The sequence below is a fragment of the Euprymna scolopes genome, chromosome 12 (genome assembly GCF_053919585.1).
Source record: "Euprymna scolopes isolate OS-2025 chromosome 12, ASM5391958v1, whole genome shotgun sequence".
NCBI classification, from domain to species: Eukaryota; Metazoa; Mollusca; class Cephalopoda; order Sepiida; family Sepiolidae; genus Euprymna; species Euprymna scolopes.
Genome location: NC_136493.1, coordinates 131,876,008 through 131,895,988, shown reverse-complemented (window position 1 = coordinate 131,895,988; position 19,981 = coordinate 131,876,008). Strand labels below are relative to the sequence as shown.

Here is a 19,981-nt window from a genome sequence, read left to right as displayed (position 1 = left end):
AAAGTCACGCTTTTGGCGATAATTAGAGACTGTAGAGATAGGCTACCTGGCCAATATTGTAGTTAATGAAGTCCAGTATCTTATATAATCTTGACCTTGAAAAATTTAGCCATCGGTAAAATTTTAACAGAATTTAACTTCTGATTCAAATTTTATGTAGAATGCTCTTTGATAACAGTAACTTCAATGCAAACTTTCAGTCATATCAGCTAAAAAGTAGATTTATCGTTTCCATAGCATAGCTTCAATGTAGAGAAGTAAAGCTCAAGACCGGTCCATTCTTCTATTGTCAAGCAGAGGAAGTCAGTCTCATGACAGACTCATTCATTAACAGTTTTACATTAAAGAACTTCGAAAATTCCATTAAAATTGAGGATCACGAAAAGAATAAGGACCCCAGTTGATAGCATTACAAGCGTATGCTATATTTTCGTGGACATTGGCAATATTACATACCTAATGTCATATCTTTTTTATTTGTTGTTCAATTTTTAAAAGAATTACATTGATGGAAAGCGAATAAAATAAGCATTCCAATGATGTTAATTTATTTTTTATTTTATGCGATCAATGTTTTTATGCTTCAAGTTAAAAATTAAAAAACGGTAAAAAAGGACAATAAAAAGAGAAACACTCTTTTCAAGGTTTTCATTTTATACGTTACATCTGGAGACGTGTGGAGTTAAATTTGATTGGAGATGTCTGAAATTTTACAGGCTATATAGACAAAGAAGTCCATCTCTACTGGGGTTTGATTTTTATTTTTGTGACCACAGGAAGCAAAGTTACAACCGAGCAAAGTTGACAAAGAATATTTAAAAATTGATAAGATAAATCGGCATATATCATCCATTTTGATACAGATAATAGTTTCAGAATTATTTTCATTTATAATATGTAAATATTTGAGAATTATTAATTGCGCAGAATTTTCTTTAAAATGTCATCTTTTACAAACGATCGCTAAGCGCGTCATGCACTGATTTGACTAAAGTATTCTCTTAAAAATAGAAAACTGTCTTACTAGACTAGTCATTTTTTATTCCGAGTTCGACAATTTAAAAAAATTATTTTCAAGTTTTTCAAATTTGATTTCCAAACAATACTATTTTATTGTTTTTAACGCTTTTAGTACATGTGCACTAAAAGCGTTAAAACCCCCCCCCAAAAAACCCAACAAAATGTACTAAGTACATGCGTTTAACTTATTTGTACTTAAGGTAGAATTGTGTTTTTTAGTGGTCAAAAAAAAAACAACAAACAAATACATAAATAAAAAGATACCTGTGCACTTATGCTACCATGCTGAAATAATATTATTTAGAAACCCATTCTTAACATGAGGGAGGAAGGGTGTTTTTTTGTTAATTATTCTGTACTTTCACCTAACAATTAAATAAAAAAGATATAGTGAAACTTGAATTTATTTTTAATTCATTGTCAAGACCATTTTTTTCAATCTATAAAACAAACCAGTTTTTTTTAAACTGAGGATATCTAAATAATAATAATAATAATAATAATAATAATAATAATAATTAGGCGGTTCGATAAAGAATTTCATTGTGATGCATTTTGTAAATTTTTACCTTGTTTCCACCATAACATTTTTCTTTAAGATGACTACCTTTAAAGGTTTTCGAGTATGCTGAAAACGAATATCGTATTTAAATTTTCCGCAAATAAGTAGCTTTCCGGATATTAAGCAATGTCATTTCTTACGTTATTACTGGTGATCATCTTGGTATGTGTGTTTGTGCATAGTTTCTCAGGGATGCGCTTGCACGTACCAAGATGCCCACCAGCGATAACATAAGAAATGACATTGTTTAATATCCAGAAAACTACTTATTTGCAGAAAATTTAAATGCGATATTCGTTTTCAGCATACCCTAAAACCTATGAAAGTAATCATTTTAAATGTTAAGATAGAAACAAGGTAAAAAATTACTGTTTTATTTCTTTGTTTACATAATTGAATTTTCAGTAAAACAGAATAGAAATGACAAAAATTATGATCAACTGGTGGATATATAGTTGTTGCTTATCAGGATTCCTGGTATCCTGGTACTGTGAAAGTTACATCAAGGATTCATATAGAGTACGATTTATGGTTGCATCTCAGAAAATAGGGGTATATTTTGGGCCAGATAGAGAGGATTTACAAAATTGAAAATTGGACTGGTCCAAAAATGCCCAAGTTCTGGTCGACCATGGGAATTTCCATCTTTTACAGAAATTCAAAATCCATATGAAAAATTTTCTTTGATATATTTCTGAGATTAATTTATATCTATTCAATTTTTTTTCTTTTGATATATTTCTGAGATTGATTTATATCTACTCAATTTTTTTTTTCTTTGATAGGAGTAGTAAATACCGACCATGAATGCTCTTTAGGCATTCAATGACTACACCCAAGATTAAGCTCTCCTTTGGTGAGCAGGCAGGAAAATGCCTATTCTCAATAAAGCTATATTTAAATACCACTATAATATTTAGTTTTGTTCATGAATAGACACCCACTGTATGATAGCATGCGCCAGTTTAAAAAAAATTGAAATTTGTACATCTGAATTTATAATTCATAGCTTATAGTAAAGAGATACATCAGATTTGACTACATAATCAGAAAGAGCACACAATTTTACATAAGACTGCCAAGTTTCATGAGAATAGCTTGAAAAAGAAATAAATGGTGTTGAAATTACTGAATTTCTTGAAATGTCGAAGTCTGTAATTTAGACCATTTTTTCTAAAAAAAAAAGTGTTCACGGAAAAGCCTAAATTTTGGCACTTAAAATTCTCATAACTTTTAAACTACTGATGGTATTTGCATAATTCAAACGGTTTTAAGCATCTTTTACATAGCTCTTTTCATGCAAGTTGATAAAATAACAATTATCTAAAAAGAAAAACAATCAACTTGTTGACAGAAAAACCAAAGGACAGATTTCGATCAACATTGGTGTGACCTTGACCTTCACACATGCACATGACCACTGTAAACAAATAAAATAAACAATTTTCACGACTCAGATGTATTTTTTTTATATAGCATGTGTTTTTTTTGTTTTGTTTTATACATTTACAAAACTTAATAAAACTATTTAAACCAAACTTAATTGGCTGGCATTTTTCTTTTTTTAAAAAGGAATTTACCTTTAAAGAGTTGATCTTTAAGGGTATCTTCATTTATTTTGAACAAATATTACATTTAAAATTGTTGCCGACAAGTAGTTTTTATAATATTAATATAGCTATTATCCAACATATTTTCTACTGTTTTCACTGGTCACCATGTTCATTTTTGCACATACACATTAAAAAAAAATTGAATGCATGCACAGAAACAAAAGTGCTCGATCGAGCTTTAATGTACACCCCTCCCTAAAAAGACATTCACAAGAAACACTAGTCTATAACCACTGTCAGCAATTTCCCTTACTCTATATCTGTGCCTAAAATTGAAAAATTTCAGAAACAAGTTTCTTTCCTAGAATTGCCCATCTGTGAAATTATACTGTGGGGCTGCTTTCCAGCTGACTACAGGATGGTGGTTTTCAAGTTCAATGTAAACAAGTTCTTGTTGAGCCCCCCCCCCTCTCAAATTCTACCCAATTTCCACCACTATTGATTATTGGTGTTTCATTAACCCTTATCCATGAGTGGCCTTCGAGCCTTGCTAAGAAAAAAAAAAAAAAAAAAAAAAAAAAAAAGAAACGTTTAACCTACTTATATGACTTTCAAAATTCAAAATTTCCCCGTAACTCTTGTTATATATTCTTAAACTTTTTTCTTCATCTAACCTACTGTGCAGAGGGTGGGAGCACATCACATTTCTCTCAGATTTTATGAACTGATTTAAAAGCAAGTAATAGATAATTCTTAATTACCTGTGTATTTTTTATATATTCACCTAATTTAACCATCCAGCATATTTTTTTTATACTGAAAATTTAATTCATGAAATCATAGAAATGATTAGTTAATTTGTCTCAACTTAAAACTAAGAAAAAAAAAAAAATAGAAATAATATCGAAATGTAAACAACTTGTAATATTTTTGGTGCCAAACTGGAATAATACAGAACTTGCTTCCATAAACCAAGTCTCCATGTAAACATGCATTTAAAAAGAATCTAAAAGGGTCATTTGGAATTCAATTAATGTTATTTGATAATTTAAATATTTTTTGTCCACACAGAACACTTATTAGAATCACTGTTTTACTAATCATGAATGTAATAATTACTATTTGTTATCTAAAGATTTGTAAAGAATGATAATTAATATTATCTAATTGTTTTAAATATTATACAGAATCTTTAGATAATGAAGCTCTCTTGTTAGTAAATCTAATTCCTCTTAATTGTAGATATAGAAAATAAATTTATGAATTGAATAAAGCCTATTATTTCTCTTTCTCTCTATATATACTATTATATAAAAAGGAACTTTGCGTGTGTTTATTCTCTATGGACTCCAAAATGACTGAGCCAATTTTTTTTTTTTTTTTTTTAATTTGACACGAATGGACTTGATGTGCCTGGGTGATGTTCTTTTATACAGCCTAACATCGCAAGTGCATTTGAGAAGTTTTATTACCACACAAGCAGAAGAACCCAGCACATTATAAAATCAACAGTAGGTTCTTTGATAAGACAGGGGCACGTTCAAAATGAATGTTTGTTTAAAGCACAATTGAACCATGAAACTTGACTTTTGCTTTTTAAATTTTAATTTCAAGTCATAAAATCAACAGTAGGTTCTCTAAAGTTCAATACAGACTGTGATGAATTGTGGACTAAGTTATTGGGTGGAGGCATGTGAAGCTTCCTCCTGATCCATCGCAGTGGGTTCCTGAGCAGAGCAGACAACTGATTAATTGTATTGATGAATGGGTGATTTCACAGATTTTGATGACAAGTTATTGAAAGCACGGAACATTTGTTGATCCTCATTCAATTCAGAGCAACATCGAATTTCCCTGCTAGTTTGTTATGCATGTTGTTGAGGGTGCAAATAAAATCCCAAAGTAAACAATCGTTATGAATTTTGGAATACTGCTCCTAGATGTAAAGGTTGTTAATGTGGGTTTAATCTAGTTCTATGCAAAAAGGATAGAAAGCCCTCACAAAAACTCAAACACTTCCACTTCTATTTCTTTTTAAAGGGAGCATAATATAGAAACAACTAGTCAAATATTTCAGATTTGCATTGATTATCCAGCCATTAAAAACCCCCCAAAAAAACAAACAAAAAAAACCCCAAGATTCCTTGAATTACAATTTTTTCTCAAAACTACTTAAGCTTTAAATTTTAGACATTTTCTATGACAAAAATCATGTAATAAATTTTAACCAACATAAGAATTCTAGACACAAGATATAACTTGATAAAATGTTATACTTTATTAGAAGTATCACGTTAAGAGGTACAGTAGAACCCCAGGATACGGTATTAATCCGTTCTGGGGTTGGGATTGTAAGGTGAAATCGACGTATGGTGGGGCCTAAACAAAATTTTATACAGTACATATCAAGAATTAGTACAAAATACAGTACAGTATATAATACACATGCATATAATCAAATAACATTATAAACAACACCGTAAGGTGGGGCAAATACCATAATCAGGGTCCGGAAAAACATTGTATTCCACATCGTAACCTGAAAAAATCGTATCCCTGGGCCACTGTACCCCAAAGTTCTACTGTAACAATATTTTTTGAAACCTTTATAAATAAATCTTTTTAAAAACTCCAATTAATCTTAGAGTTATTTTATCTTAAAATTTGCATTTATTAGGCTCTCAAAACATTATCATACTGAAGCTGAATTAATGAACATCTGTTTGCGTACACTTTCATTACACAAAATATGTGAAAATATTCATTAGTTCTGGGAACTAATAAAGGAAATTTTTTTTAATAGTTTTAATTATCTGTAATTAACTGAACAATGTCTGAGCATTCAGAGAAAGAGTGACTTTTCAGTGTTGCTACCTAATTCACATACATATGTCTGTACATAAACTCATGTAAATTAGATGGCAAAATATTAAAAACCATTTACTTCTACAAAAATAATACCATAACAGATTAAGTCATAGTTGATGAAATCAAAATAGAAGCATATTCTGTAGCATGAATATGTGCGCGTGTGTACTGGGTTTTCAATCTAAAATTTAAATGTAAGAATGAAAAGCATTTGTACAGATATAAAAATGATATTTTAAATGAGAAAATATTCCAGAAAGTGTATTTCTAGTTTCCAGAAATTTTGAATAAAAAAAAAGGTCCAGACTAATTGAATTTATAAAAGACTTGAGAACCAATATTAAAAACAAAGGCGATTTTAGGAAAGACACACACACACCATATATACTTTTTGTAGAAGTTGATGTGCATTTTAAGACCAAAAATTGTGTCATTTTAGGTATTACCTGTGTATAAGTTGACTAGATTCTAGACAAGTTAAATGGTCCATCTCATGGCACTTTCTTGCACAGATAATTTCCGTTTTGATGTTTTTTGTCAGACATAAATTGTTTCCCAACATCCGCAAACGATAATACATACATTTACGCAAGTGTAGTCTATTCGATTTTCATATATAGAACCAACCCGCTTTATACTTACATACAATGAATGCAAATGTTGCTAATCGGACATTCTGATCAATTACGTACTGTAAATTCCAGATGCAGTTATGGTTTTTAGACATAATTTATGTCACATATCATGCCATAAATGCATGCATTGCGCGAGCTGTAATAAAGTGAACGTATGCGGTTAAATGTCATTACATGGTTTCATTAAATAGTTGTTAAATTGTTAAAACTTGTTGAACTTAGGGGAGAACAACATATTGTAAACATTTCCTAACCTACTAAAACAAAAACCGTCATATCACCACCGAATACATCATATCAAACTTAGGCCTATAGTCACGTCTACAAAATAGACATTGCAAGAGCTATTACAATTATTAAGCCTACTACTGAAAAAATGCACTTGCTTGCATGCTGGCAAGCACACTGCAATGGGGTTCAAAGGAGTGCGATTAATTACTAGGATTACAAGTATATACCGAGGGCACAAACAAAATGGCGTTTTCTATGTTATGATTAAGCGCTGAGTCGCTCTTTAACAACATTTCTAAAAAACATTACGTATAAGTCAATGCCAAAAAAATAACCTTAAAATCGTCTTGCAGAAATGTGACTTATACACATATATACAGTGTATATGCGTGTATATATATATATATATATGAATGCTACTTCAGTGTGCAATTTGCTACTTAAACATTCTACTCTTGAAACATTTTTGGCAAACAACACAAAGTAGATACAATTACTGTTATAGTGAACTTGAAGAAATCCTGGATGAGAAGAAAAATAAACAGTCATCACATAAGGGAAGGATGAAATACTTCATCCAAAGAAAGTAATACTGTGTAAACAGATATCACAAATCGGCTTAGTTTAAAGTGTGAAAATCGGTAAATATAGTAAAATTCTCAACTTGCAATTTATTCGTCTATCTGAATTTTGATAAAATTTGGATGTAAACAAAATATATATTTTTTCTTTATAAATGATCATGTTTTAGCCTGTTAAAAATAGGTTTTAGCCCATTGACTTAGAATGAGTGTTTTATGCCAAATTGGATTATCGAATATGGTTAAATTTGTGTTAATTTTTTTTGTTAAATACTAATCCCTAACTGTGCATTCAATAGATACCATAATACTTAGTTCGCTTCACTTTATCATAAAAGTCCATACAAAATTTCAGCCAAATTGGCTCAGTAGTTTCAGAGAAAAAGTGGAATAGACAAAGAAATATAATGTACACAATTCTTTTGTGTCAATAGTTTTCCCAAGGTTACTTCAAGTTGGGTAACTTTTTCTGACGATAGGCAATTTATCTTTTTATATAAAAAGATTTTAATTTCGTATGCGTGGTATTGTGTCTACGATGGTTCCATCTAAAAAAGGGGGGGGCATAAAAATTAGTTAATATGGTGGTCTTACTAGAATTTTAAGTTATCTTTCACAAAAGAAAATCCAAGTTGAAAATAAGAAAATTTTGCCTTATCAAATTGTGTTTTAGCTTTTTTATATCGCTGAAATGAGTTTTTTTTATCTACTTACTATTAAAATCATAAAGTTTTAATAAAGATTCAGTGTTGTTGAAATGAATCTTATATGAACAGTTAAAGTTGGATTTCCATGTTATTTTTCTTGGTTTTTCCAATGTTTAAGAGTTTAATTTTTAAGATTTATATTACATGTCCATCACATCATTCCGATATCATTTACATCCTTCAACCCTCATTGGCCAGGTTTCAGCTTACATCATACTGCACACATATTTAAGAGACTGTTTTCATAAGTGATAGTGGTAACATTCTGCTAGTTAGTAATGGTAGAAGTTCTCTGAACTTACTCCTAACTTTTGCAATCATGAGCACCAACTCCTGCATTCCAATGATTAAAAGTGGATGAAGTTCAGAGAACTTCTGTCATTACTAACCAACAGAGTAATACAAGTTATCCTTATAAATAGAAAGATAATGTCGATATAAAGTTGCAAATTTACATCAAGATTGGTTTCTAATTTAGTCATTTGACTTTACGATAAAAATAAAATATTTTCTCATGAAATCAGGCATAGTATTCAGAAACTCCCACAGGTCACAGTTTGTCCACAAATTTACTGTCTCCCTTAGTTGGTGAAAAAAATTTGCCATTAAAATTAGCACAGGGGAAAAAAAATCTTGTGCTTTGTGTACCATTTTGAGTCATCAGATAAACATAAAACAGTCTTTCCCTGTATTTTCTTGACTAAGAATTTGAATATTCCCATCTATGTATCTACAGATTAAAGTGATTTCTGACCACAACAACCTTAAGACACATGTCATTGAGAGAGGATGTATTATTCATTGCAAGTATTTTGACTCATACTTTCAGATTTTGTCGTTCAGATGGATCAGTCATTAGATTTGACAATAGTTTCCATTTTGTTACGCTATTTAGTTTATGCTTAAACAAAAAACTGTTATCCTATGGATTATTTCAACAAAGAGGATCATAGAAGGAATCTGCAGAGACATTGTATGGAACATCACAATTTTTTTTTTTTTTTTTACAAGGAGGTCACCACTTATTAAGGCCTGGAAGCCACTCAGGATAAGGGTTATTGCATGTACAGTACGTTGTACGTTAGTGTTGAGATTTCATAAAATGTCTACTTAAGGGGGGGGGCAGTTAATCAGGAATTTGTTTACATTGGATTTGAAAACATCCAAGTTGTAGTCAGGTGGGAAACAGGCAGACGGAACAGAGTTCCACTGGCGTGCTGTTCTGAGAAAGAAGCTGTGTTCATGGAATCTACGCTTTGATTTAGGCACAGATAGAGAGTGGGGAAAATTTTTGACAGTGGATTCAGCTAGACAGGTGTTTTTCATAAAAGATTGACGAGGGGGGACCAGAAATTGGAGCTCAGACGAGCACTTGCCATGGAAATAACGGTAAAACAAAGACAGGCTCGCAATGTCTCTTCTGTGGGAGAGAGGTTGCAGGGAAGAGAAAAGGGCATCCCCCACTAAGCTACAAAGTCTATTTTGTACTCTGTCAAGGCAGGATAGGCTATTTTTAGCAGCTCCTGCCCAGATTGGCAGCAGTATTCCATCCTTGGACGTACTTGGCTTTTATATAGATAGAGAATTGCATCATTAGTGAGATATCTTCTGGAGCGGTAGAAGGAACCCACCATCTTTCCAGCGACCCTGGCAACAGACTTGATGTACGTGTCCCATTTCAGATCAGGAGTAAAGGTCAAGCCCAGAAGCTTGTCAAAACATTGAGCTTCTCCTAGGCGTGAGCCATCCATTACAATTGATGCTAGATAAGGAACAGAGCGTTGATGGTGTAAAGATAGGAGCTTGGTTTTAGATGCATTAAAGATAACCAGCCACATCTTCCCCCACTGAATTACACGCTCAAGATCAGAGGAGAGAGAATCAGAGAGAACTTTGTCATTTACAGCCTTTGATGTGTTGCTGTAGATGGTCGTGTCATCAGCATAGATGTCAACGAATGATTTAAGTATGTGTTTAGGGAGATCATTGATGTAGATCAGGAAGAGAGTTGGGCCCAGGATGGACCCCTGAGGGACTCCAGCATTAATACTCTGGGCCTCTGATTTTTGTCCATCGACCACTACTCTTATGAGCCTATTAGAGAGAAATGATTTAATGATTGAGAAAACATTTCCAGTTATACCGTAGCTGGAAATCTTGTGAAGTAGGCCCTTATGCCATACCTTGTCAAAGGCCTTTGATATGTCAAGTGCAATTGCCCTAGAAAGGTAGCCTTTGTCGAGAGATTCGCTAATCCTACGAGATATAACCGTTAGCACATCTGTGGTAGATCTTGCAGAATGGAAACCATATTGCGTGTCACTAAGGAGGTTATTTCTGCTGAGGTGGTTGACTTTTTCTCTATTTAGTATGGATTCCAGCAACTTACTCATGACACACAGGAGACTTATAGGTCTGTACTGAGAGAGAGAGGACTTATCACCTGAATTCTTAAAAACAGGGCATACTGATGAGGTTTTCCAGAGTGTTGGAAAGCACTTCTCCTTAAGGCAACGCTTAAACAGTTTTGTAAGTATGGGGGCAAGTTCTGGTTGAAGCTTTTTTAACACTATAATTGGGATTCCGTCAGGGCCAGTTGCTTTACTGGAATCAAGGTTCTTGATTAGCTTGGCGACCTCATGTACAGATATTTGTATATTACCTAGCGTGTTTTGCGTTATAAGAGGAAATATGGGGAGTTGATGGCCTTCATCGCATAGGGTAGAATTAGCTGCAAAGTTCTTTGCAAATAGTTTGGCCTTGTCTGATGCTGACGAGATGACCTCTGGTCCATTGATAATGGTTGGGATAGAACGCACACTTCTGTTCAGGATCCTATTTGTTATTTGCCAGAACTGGTGGGAACCAAGCCGCTGATCAGCTACTTTGGATTTAACAGACTGGGCATATAGCTCTCTTGCATTTTTTATTACTCTTTTACAGTGGTTGCTGGCGTTCCTGAAAGCAGCTTTAGTCTCAGTGCATCTATTACGTTGGTAGTTATGGAAAAAGTGATTTCTGTGCACAATGGCAGCAACATATTCTGGGGAAAACTATGGCTGGCTGTTAGGTTTTTGTTGGAATTTTTTAGATCGTATGAATCGGTCTATGCCTACAATTAACCATTCGGTTAGGTCTGATACTATAGAGGACACATCCTTTTTAAACATGGAATGCAGCGGTAGATCAGATATGAATGTACGGAAGCTATCCCAGTCAGCCATAGAGTATCGGTATACAGTATGGTGGAGGGGTACGTCTAGGGACTTATTACATTCATTTTTATCTTAACTGATACAACAGTATACTTTTAAAATAGGAATATTACTAAAATATTCACATCAAGCAATGGATGTTTTAATGCTACTTGGCCTTTTGGCCGAGATCAAAGTGTAGTATCTGTTCTTCAGGTGCGGCACTTCCATTTCTTGTTCTCTTTCAGTGGAGGAGAAATCCTTCACGACTGAGACAATTTTTATTTTTGTACCTTTTCTCCACACTAAAAAACGACCCTGGTGTCTAACTCTGTCTCGTGGGGAGGCATTGTAAATAGGTACTTTTAGAATGTTTCAAACAAAGCCTAGTTCACTAGCAATTTTGAACAGGATACAAAAGACAAATTGGTCATCAACAATAATTGAATAGAAATGAACTAGCTCGAATCATATCCTCGTCTTGACCATGAAAAAAAAAAATAATACTTTCACTTATTTGTTAAGGAGCGGGGTACCCAGTGACTTATTTGTTTAGCCGCAGTGTGTGTGTATTGTTTTTTTTTGGGGGGAGGGGGGGGACAGTTGGGCTTAGTTTTTAATTTACAATCTATAACTAGACTGCAACTTGTTGAAATTCTCAAGTCCACCCAGAAGTAAAATAAACAGATGGCGTTTCACCAAAAATGCCTTTATTCACAAACATAAAAAATAGTTGTCAATAGAACTATGTGTTATATGAAAGTGAAAACAATAGAAACAAATATTTATATTTAATTTTATATTTAATGAGATGTCCTTTTGCAAAAACCATTATCACCTCAATCACATTGGAAACTTATTCTTCTATTATGTGATACTGAAATCGGGTGTTGTAATCTTCATTATGTGCAAAGTATGTTATTATATGCATAGTTGGGGTCTATTCAAAATCAAGATCTTTATAGAAGAGGAAAAGAAAGTAACTGAAAACCATAAGAATATTGTTGAAGCCTATTTCATTATAACCTATAGATTTACAAAAAGGAAAGAACATATTACTAAGTTTAGGGAATTTCAAGATACTTGCAAAGCATAAGCCTCTTTTTATTGGTCAAGCACAAACTATGCAAAATATCTCAAGTTAATTGTAAATCATTTCTGAATTCATTCAGTACATTCTTTAATTTTCTACATTTTTAGACTAAAAACGTGCGCACACACACACGTAGTGTGTGCATGCATTTAAGCAGCATGCTTTCATTTATATAAATATTGTTAAACATAACCGAATAGCATTGCTTGATTATGCATTTTTACTTTTTCAATTTTTCTAATGATGTTTTTGTTGTCAAAATCAAAAAAAAATTAATCTGTTTCATATGTATTACAAGTGTCATCAAATCAGCTTGATGTAACAACAAAAGAACATTTCAAAAAGCAGCCAAGAACATGCATGCAAAGTTGATTAGATATCAAAAGAAGAAACGTAGATCCAAGAGAGATGTTAACAATTTAAATTCATGGATGCCAGAATTAGTGTCACCGGATTTTCACACAAAATGATTATCAGAAAAATGGAAACAAAAAAGGCATAATCAAGCAGAAAATTTTGTTATGCTTAACAGATTGCATATATAATGCAATATATACACAATAAAATCAGTCAGATTTTTCAATTTAGATTTAAATAACACATTTGACATGTACATTTGATTCTAACTAACCATTTCCTTTTCTTCATCATTGTTCCATGTTAAGAATAAAATAAAAACTGACATCAGCAGATTTTATCTAACTTGATTAGGTAAATATAATTTTGTGATGGTTTTGTTTTTGAAATTTCTCTTGCAGATAAATAGAGTTGTGAGGAAAGGTATGAAAAATGTGTGTAACATATTTAGAAATACCATTACTTTATAATAGGAACCTGACAGCAAAGCACAAAGGATTTATTGGCTTTGAACAAAAATGATCAAATAACGTTGCAAGATTTTAGTTTAACAATATATCATTTTTTATATTTCAAACAGAGCAATTAAATAAAACAGAGCTTTTACTTACCACGAGTGAAGATCCCTATATGTGCCAGGAGAAGATCCAATAGATGTTTTGATTTATCCAAACGTAAAGATTTTTTACCGTCATTGGAAAGTAATGTACATACATTGACAACAAAGTCCACTTCATTAGGTAATCCAGACAGTAAAGCCATTTCCAACTTCTCATAATCACTAAATGTGACAAACTGGCACGAGAGACCAGCATGCTGTCGATTGCTTTCTGGACACATAAAATATTAAAAAAACAGGTAAAAAAATCATTCAATAAATCTGAGAAAAAATAAGATTTTATAATAAACAGAATTTATTGCAAAAGAAAAAAAAAATAATCACAAAATAAAAATGTTGACTGTTAAAAATAGGTAGAAATAATCCATTAACTTAAAGTCAATGCATTATGTCAAATTGATGGTTGAATATGATTAAATTTGTGCCGAGTTTTTGCATTAAATACTAATCTCTATTAACCCCTAACTGTACATCAAATGGATATCATAATACTTAGTTCACTTCACCTTATAGGTTCATACAAAATTTCAGTCAGATTGTAGTTTCCAAAAAAAGTGGAACAGACAAGCAGAGATAAATATAGATTTTATCCTGGAATGAATGAAGTATCATGTACTCTTACTTCCAACCTAAACTGCATATGTCCAGTTTTTTTTAATTTTTTTGTAAAAGACTTTATCTTAGTGGTTTATTGATGTCTAGCAGGAACATACACAATATTATTGTGAAAATCTCCAATATTTAATTCTTCTTAAAACTTGAGTAAATTTAATTGATTTTGGTATAGCTCTTCATTTTCAATTGCATCCTCAAGCAGGGAGAACACAAATACATTACATATTTTGTAGTGAAAAGTAACTGAAATTTTTTTTCTCTTAAAAAGAAAAAAAAAGAAAAGACTTGATAAAAAAAATAATTCTGCCCACCTGAGACTTTATGCTGACTATATTTGTAGGTAAGTGCAACATTGTGTAGTGGAGTGGAAGACTTTTTCCGAGATGGACCATCATCATCATCATCCATAATTTCATGGTCTGGATCTTCTCCGAGAAAATTAACTTTTTCAAATTCATTAAGAAACCTAGAAAATAGAAAAGAAAAAAACAATGATTCTTCTAAACGTTAAAATTTGATTTAACATGAGAAAAACAAAAAATAGTGAAGGACAATTAGGATTCAGTTAATAAATAGTTAATGTATGCATCATGGAAATAGTTAAAAGTATGTAAATTTTATTAGACTTGTCTCATAAGATCTTTCAATTAACAGATGCCACGTTGGAATTTAAGTGGAACAGCAACATTCAAACATTATTGCGAGGAGTTGATTAGTTGAAAGATTAAAAAATATAAAGAATTCTTTTTGGTATTTTTCAATTAAGGAACTTATTGCTAAGGATATCCAATGATGAAACACCAAAATATATGAATTATGTATCTTTGAAAAATTAATAAATTAAAATTATTAAAATGTAGTCTATAAGTATCTCAAGAAATCTGGATATCTCACTCAAAAAAATGCTAAGAGACAAATCTGCATCAAATAGAAACAAACGTAATAACAAAAAAAAAAATTGTGTATATATATATATATATATATATATATATACGCACACTAGCAAAAGTACCCGTCATTGACTGGGTTCAAAAACAGCCTACAGAAAATGAACTCTGATTTATGAAAGCATGATAGGTTATGAAAAGGAAGGGTTGCAATGAGATAGCTTCGAATTTGGGCGTATCAAAACCAAAGCAAAATATGATGAAAGTAAAAATAAAATAGATAAACCCCATAATTTATTATACCATACCTGTTCACACTGAAACACTTATCACAATATTCTGTGGATCTATATTAAAATACCTTGTTAAACTTTGTGACATATTTCCATTCTATGGAGGTCAGGTGCGAACGAACACCCCATAATTTTATTATACCATATTTCTTCAGTCTTTATTAAAATGTGTGCCTATTTCCATTCTATGGAGGCCAGATGCGAACGCAGAACCCAAAATATTATACCATCCCTATTTAAGTTAAAACATACTTATCAAAGTATTATTATGTACATCTATATCAAAAACACTTGTAAACGTTTAATTTTTTAATTTCCATACTTTGTGGACCATGTGCGAATGCAGACCCCACAATTTTAATGAATCATAATACTGTTAGTAAAGATTTATGTATTTAACAAAAAATTGAAGTCTTTCTTATAAAATAAAATCTCATTCAAGTAAACTATTAAAATGCAATGTGCAAAAAAGCAAAATCCAAAAAATAACATTGCACTCATAATACAAATTAACCAAAAAGAGTTCCGTCTGTAACCCCCCCCCCAAAAAAAAACAATGCTTCATAGTACCTATTTACAATGCCTCCCCACGGGACAGAGTTAGACACCAGGGTCGTTTAACGTGGAGAAAAGGTACAAAAATAAAAATTGTCTCAGTCGTGAAGGATATCTCCACTGAAAGAGAACGAGAAATGGAAGTGCCGCATCTGAAGAACAGATACTACACTTTGATCTTGGCCAAAAGACCAAAGTATGTGCAAATTATATTTAGTCTTTGAAGTAATTGCCATTGGCATCCACCACCTTCTGCTAATGTGTTTCCAGCTGTGTATCCCCATGTGGTAGAACTTGGAGGTTTTGTATGCAAAGAAGTCTGTGAGGGCTGGGTGCAAATCCACTTTATTGGTGAAGGATTTCCTATGAAGATGATTATCCAGGGAGTGGAAATGGTGTTAATCAGATGGTGCAAGATTAAGTGAATAAGGTAGATGGCACAAAGTCTCCCCCACAAGTTGCTGTATAGTATCCCTACCTACTTGTGCAACATGGCGTTGTCGTGGAAGAAAAGCACACCATTACAATTCACCAGTACTGGCTATTTCTGGGGTAATGCCTGTTGCACTCATTTCAATTGCTGTATAAGTCTCCAGTGACCATTTAGCCTATTGGCAGCAGTTCATAATGAGCCACTTGACTTGTCCACCAGACACAAAGCATAATCTTGTGTGGGTGCACAGGCGGTTTTGCGGTGTGATTGACAGCATCCTGAGTAGACAAACAATGTCTAGAATGTTTGGGAGTTTCGCACAGAACCTACTTTTCATCATTACTAAACACACGATTGAATAATAATGCATTACAGTGGTGAGAAAGCAGCAATATACAAGCTGTCACTTGTTGCCCCCTATGGATCTCCAACAGCATTTGCAGAACCCACTTGCTCAGTTTGTACATCTTACGTAGGCAATGCAGGTGAAGTTTTACTATATCATCAGAAACGAACTGTCTTGCAAGTTCACCGCACAGACTACTTCAATGACTATCTTCAGGACTGTCATTCAAAACCTGTGGCTCATCACGGAGGGACAAATCTCTGGAGTTAATTTTTTTAAACCAATACCATGCAGAACGTTCATCCACAGTAATATCCCCAAATACATGACATATGCGGCGATGAGATGCAGCTGTTGATAAGCCCACTTTGAAGTCAGCAAGCAAACAGCTCCAAGATCTCTAGACACTTCCATCCTTCTCATAGCTGTCTGGCTTATAACTGATGGACGTACATGGTGTGCATGTTTTTTTATAATGTCTGATGTTTCTATTACTGGATGTTTGAATTTGAAAACAATTGCTACCCACATTTTGTATACATTTCAACTCCGTTCAATGACTAATCAAAAAAGACAGAACTCTTTTTTTAATTAGTCTGGATCTTGTAAGCAAAAAAACTCCACCCAGATGTATAAATTGGGTACCAGATTTGCTGGGAAGTGTTAAATGGTGAGATACCAGCGTCCTGTAACAGGGATGATTCAAACCATCTGTTCTGCTTAATACTATAAGATCAATGTTAACAACCAATCTATGAATCTTTGCAAAATATTTCTAGACAAAGACAAAAAAATATGGTAATAAAACTATTCAAAATTGTAAATGTGGAAATTTATCACAATAAAAAAAGTTATTAGTGATGTAAGGGAAATAAAATACATTCAACTTTTCTTTCAATTAAGATGGAAATACAGCAAACCAGATTCTTATTACACAAGAATTTCATAAAATGCAATTTTGCATTTTTTCAAGGTGAACTCTTACTAAACAAGGTGTTTGATTAACTATTCTTTCAACGATAAAAGATATTTTAATTGCATGCTTTTAATTTTTAAAGTCTTATGAAAATTTATGTGATAACAGTTTTAAATTATATCCTTAAAGTGTGAATTTTTTTTTTTTTACTCAATAAGTTCAAAATGGAATTTTCATTGTTAAACATGCATTGTTTTCAAACTTCCATATTATAGTAATGTTTTGTATTCTAGACTTATATTTATCAAATCTTTAATACATGTTTATCAAGATGTATATCATGACAGTCTATATTTACACAAATATGATTTCGTTTTTCATATATTCTAGAGCAACCATGAAAGCTATGCAATCTCAATGATTACTAAGTTCTAAAGTTGATGTCGACATGAGGCAAGGAAAGGAGGAAGAGAAGTGAAGAATTTTTTAATGAGACTTTCACTTTTCTGGTAGACATTAAATGAGAGGAGATAAGCTTGTTAGTTTATCTGTTGGATGGTAAAAACGGTACAACAGAATAATATCAGCAAAATGACAAAGTGTAATTAAAAGACTAGTTGGGAAGAATTCACAAATACATCAAGTAACTATAGTGATAATCACATAAGATTAACAGAAAAACATTTGTATGAACCAAATATCTGAAGAAAACCAAGTTATAAGTTAAAAAATGCAAGTTCAATACAATTCAAAGACATACAAAATATTGAAATTTATGCTTTAAAACTTGACAAAGTACAATCAACTTATAAATTCTCTAATAATTATCATCATATTCAGTTCAATGGTCTTTCAGAAATTAACTTCCAAACTAACCTACCTTTGGTCAGGTGTCTTTAAAATCTATCCTTATCATTTCCACCCATGTTTTCCTTGGCATTGCCCTGCCAACTGACCTTGTTTTCTCAACTGTTCTCCATCTAACTCAAGCACCCATTCATTCTTTCAATGTGACCAAACCAACAAAGTCTACTGTTCTGCACACATTTCCCAGAAGATATAAATCACTCAATGTGTTTTAAAACTGTTTAATATCTACTCAGTGAAATAAAAAAAATGAAAACTTCACTGATTTCTTTTTAAATAACCAATAAAGATGAAATGTAATGTTTGATCAGATTTTATGACATGTTAACTATGATTTTATGTTAACACCATTTTATTCATTCTAAATAGAGGACGTGTTATATGTGCAGCTAATTACACGTGCCTTTCTATATTACAAAATTGTTTATATTTTAAATGATATTTCATATAACTGTAGGGATTCTATTGTTGCTAGTAAAGTCAGTATTTCTGTGTAAATCTATGTGAGTGAAGATTTCGTCTATCGATCTACAGCTTTGGAAAAAAAATCTCAAATACTGACTTTGAAGAAATCAGTACATGTGGCCAATTATAAGTAAAGAAAAATCAGAAAATTATAAATTCATTATTTTAAGATTTTTTTTACTTATATATTTATTAAAAAAATCTAGTGTAATATCATTTGTGATAAGATTCCAAAGGAATCAGAAAAAAATCCAGCAAGATGCTGTACAATGATTACCTAATGTATATCTGTTTGAGAGCTTGAATACCATTGGTACATCCTTTGGGAACATTGAATTCCTCCAGAAACTCTTCCCAATTCTGTTCATCGTTAACCTGAAAACAAAAACAATTTCAAAAGAAAATGTAGATAAAAATATTTTACAAGTGAAAACTTTTGTAAATTATCTTTGCAGGATATGGATTATATCTTTAATATAGAAAGAATCTTTAATCATATTCGGTATGCGAGTTTTACATGTGTTGGACAAATTAAATGCAAAGTAGAAAATTGTGCAAGTAAAAATAATTTCCCTTTTAGATTGATTTTGAATACACAAAGCTGGATTAAATCATTAAACTGAAACATAATAAAAGCATTTTAAATTGGCTTCAATATTTTCCTTAAAAAATCATCCAATTAAGAAAATCTTAAACCTTAGATTAAAGATTCAGTCAATTGAAGGGTGAAAGAATATTTAATTAAGATGACATTTATACAAACACAAGAAGCTGTCCAGGGTTTTTGAATATTTATTTAAAAGATTATAAACATTGGTACCTTTATTAGCAAAAATATAACAAAAAAATAAATAAAATACTAAAATTTTTTTTTTTTAATACACACTATTTTTTCTGTTGTCAAAAACGTAAAAGTTTATTTTGGATATTTTCAAAAACTCCCTCTAATAACTGGAAGACTTTGTTGGATGAGAATTATTTCCAATTATATAGAAAAAAACCCGTTAAAATGTCACTAAATTTTTGGACCCCCCCCCCCATTCAGAAAACTGGCCAGATGACCAACCTAGAGTTGACCGTTCAGGCCAAAGTTTCGATATTTTTCATCTGAAAGTTTAAAGATTAAAATGATACAAAATTTGTCAAGTTTGGTTGGGTCTGTTGAAAGTTTTCGACGGATATAC

The 19,981-nt window shown here is 32.0% G+C and overlaps 1 protein-coding gene across 6 annotated transcripts in view; it reads right to left on the bottom strand.

The window, feature by feature from the left end:
* The window catches only part of LOC145291489 (uncharacterized), a 129,571-nt gene that overhangs the window by 97,239 nt on the left and 12,351 nt on the right, over window positions 1-19,981 (bottom strand). For all 6 annotated transcript variants that reach the window (XM_080137371.1, XM_080137372.1, XM_080137373.1 and 3 more), the window contains exons 3-5: window positions 19,075-19,172; window positions 14,347-14,501; window positions 13,413-13,631 (exon numbers count right to left, since the gene is read on the bottom strand). In XM_080137371.1, coding sequence (XP_079993497.1) covers window positions 13,413-13,631; window positions 14,347-14,501; window positions 19,075-19,172 — 472 coding nt within the window. The remainder of the gene's footprint in view (window positions 1-13,412; window positions 13,632-14,346; window positions 14,502-19,074; window positions 19,173-19,981) is intronic.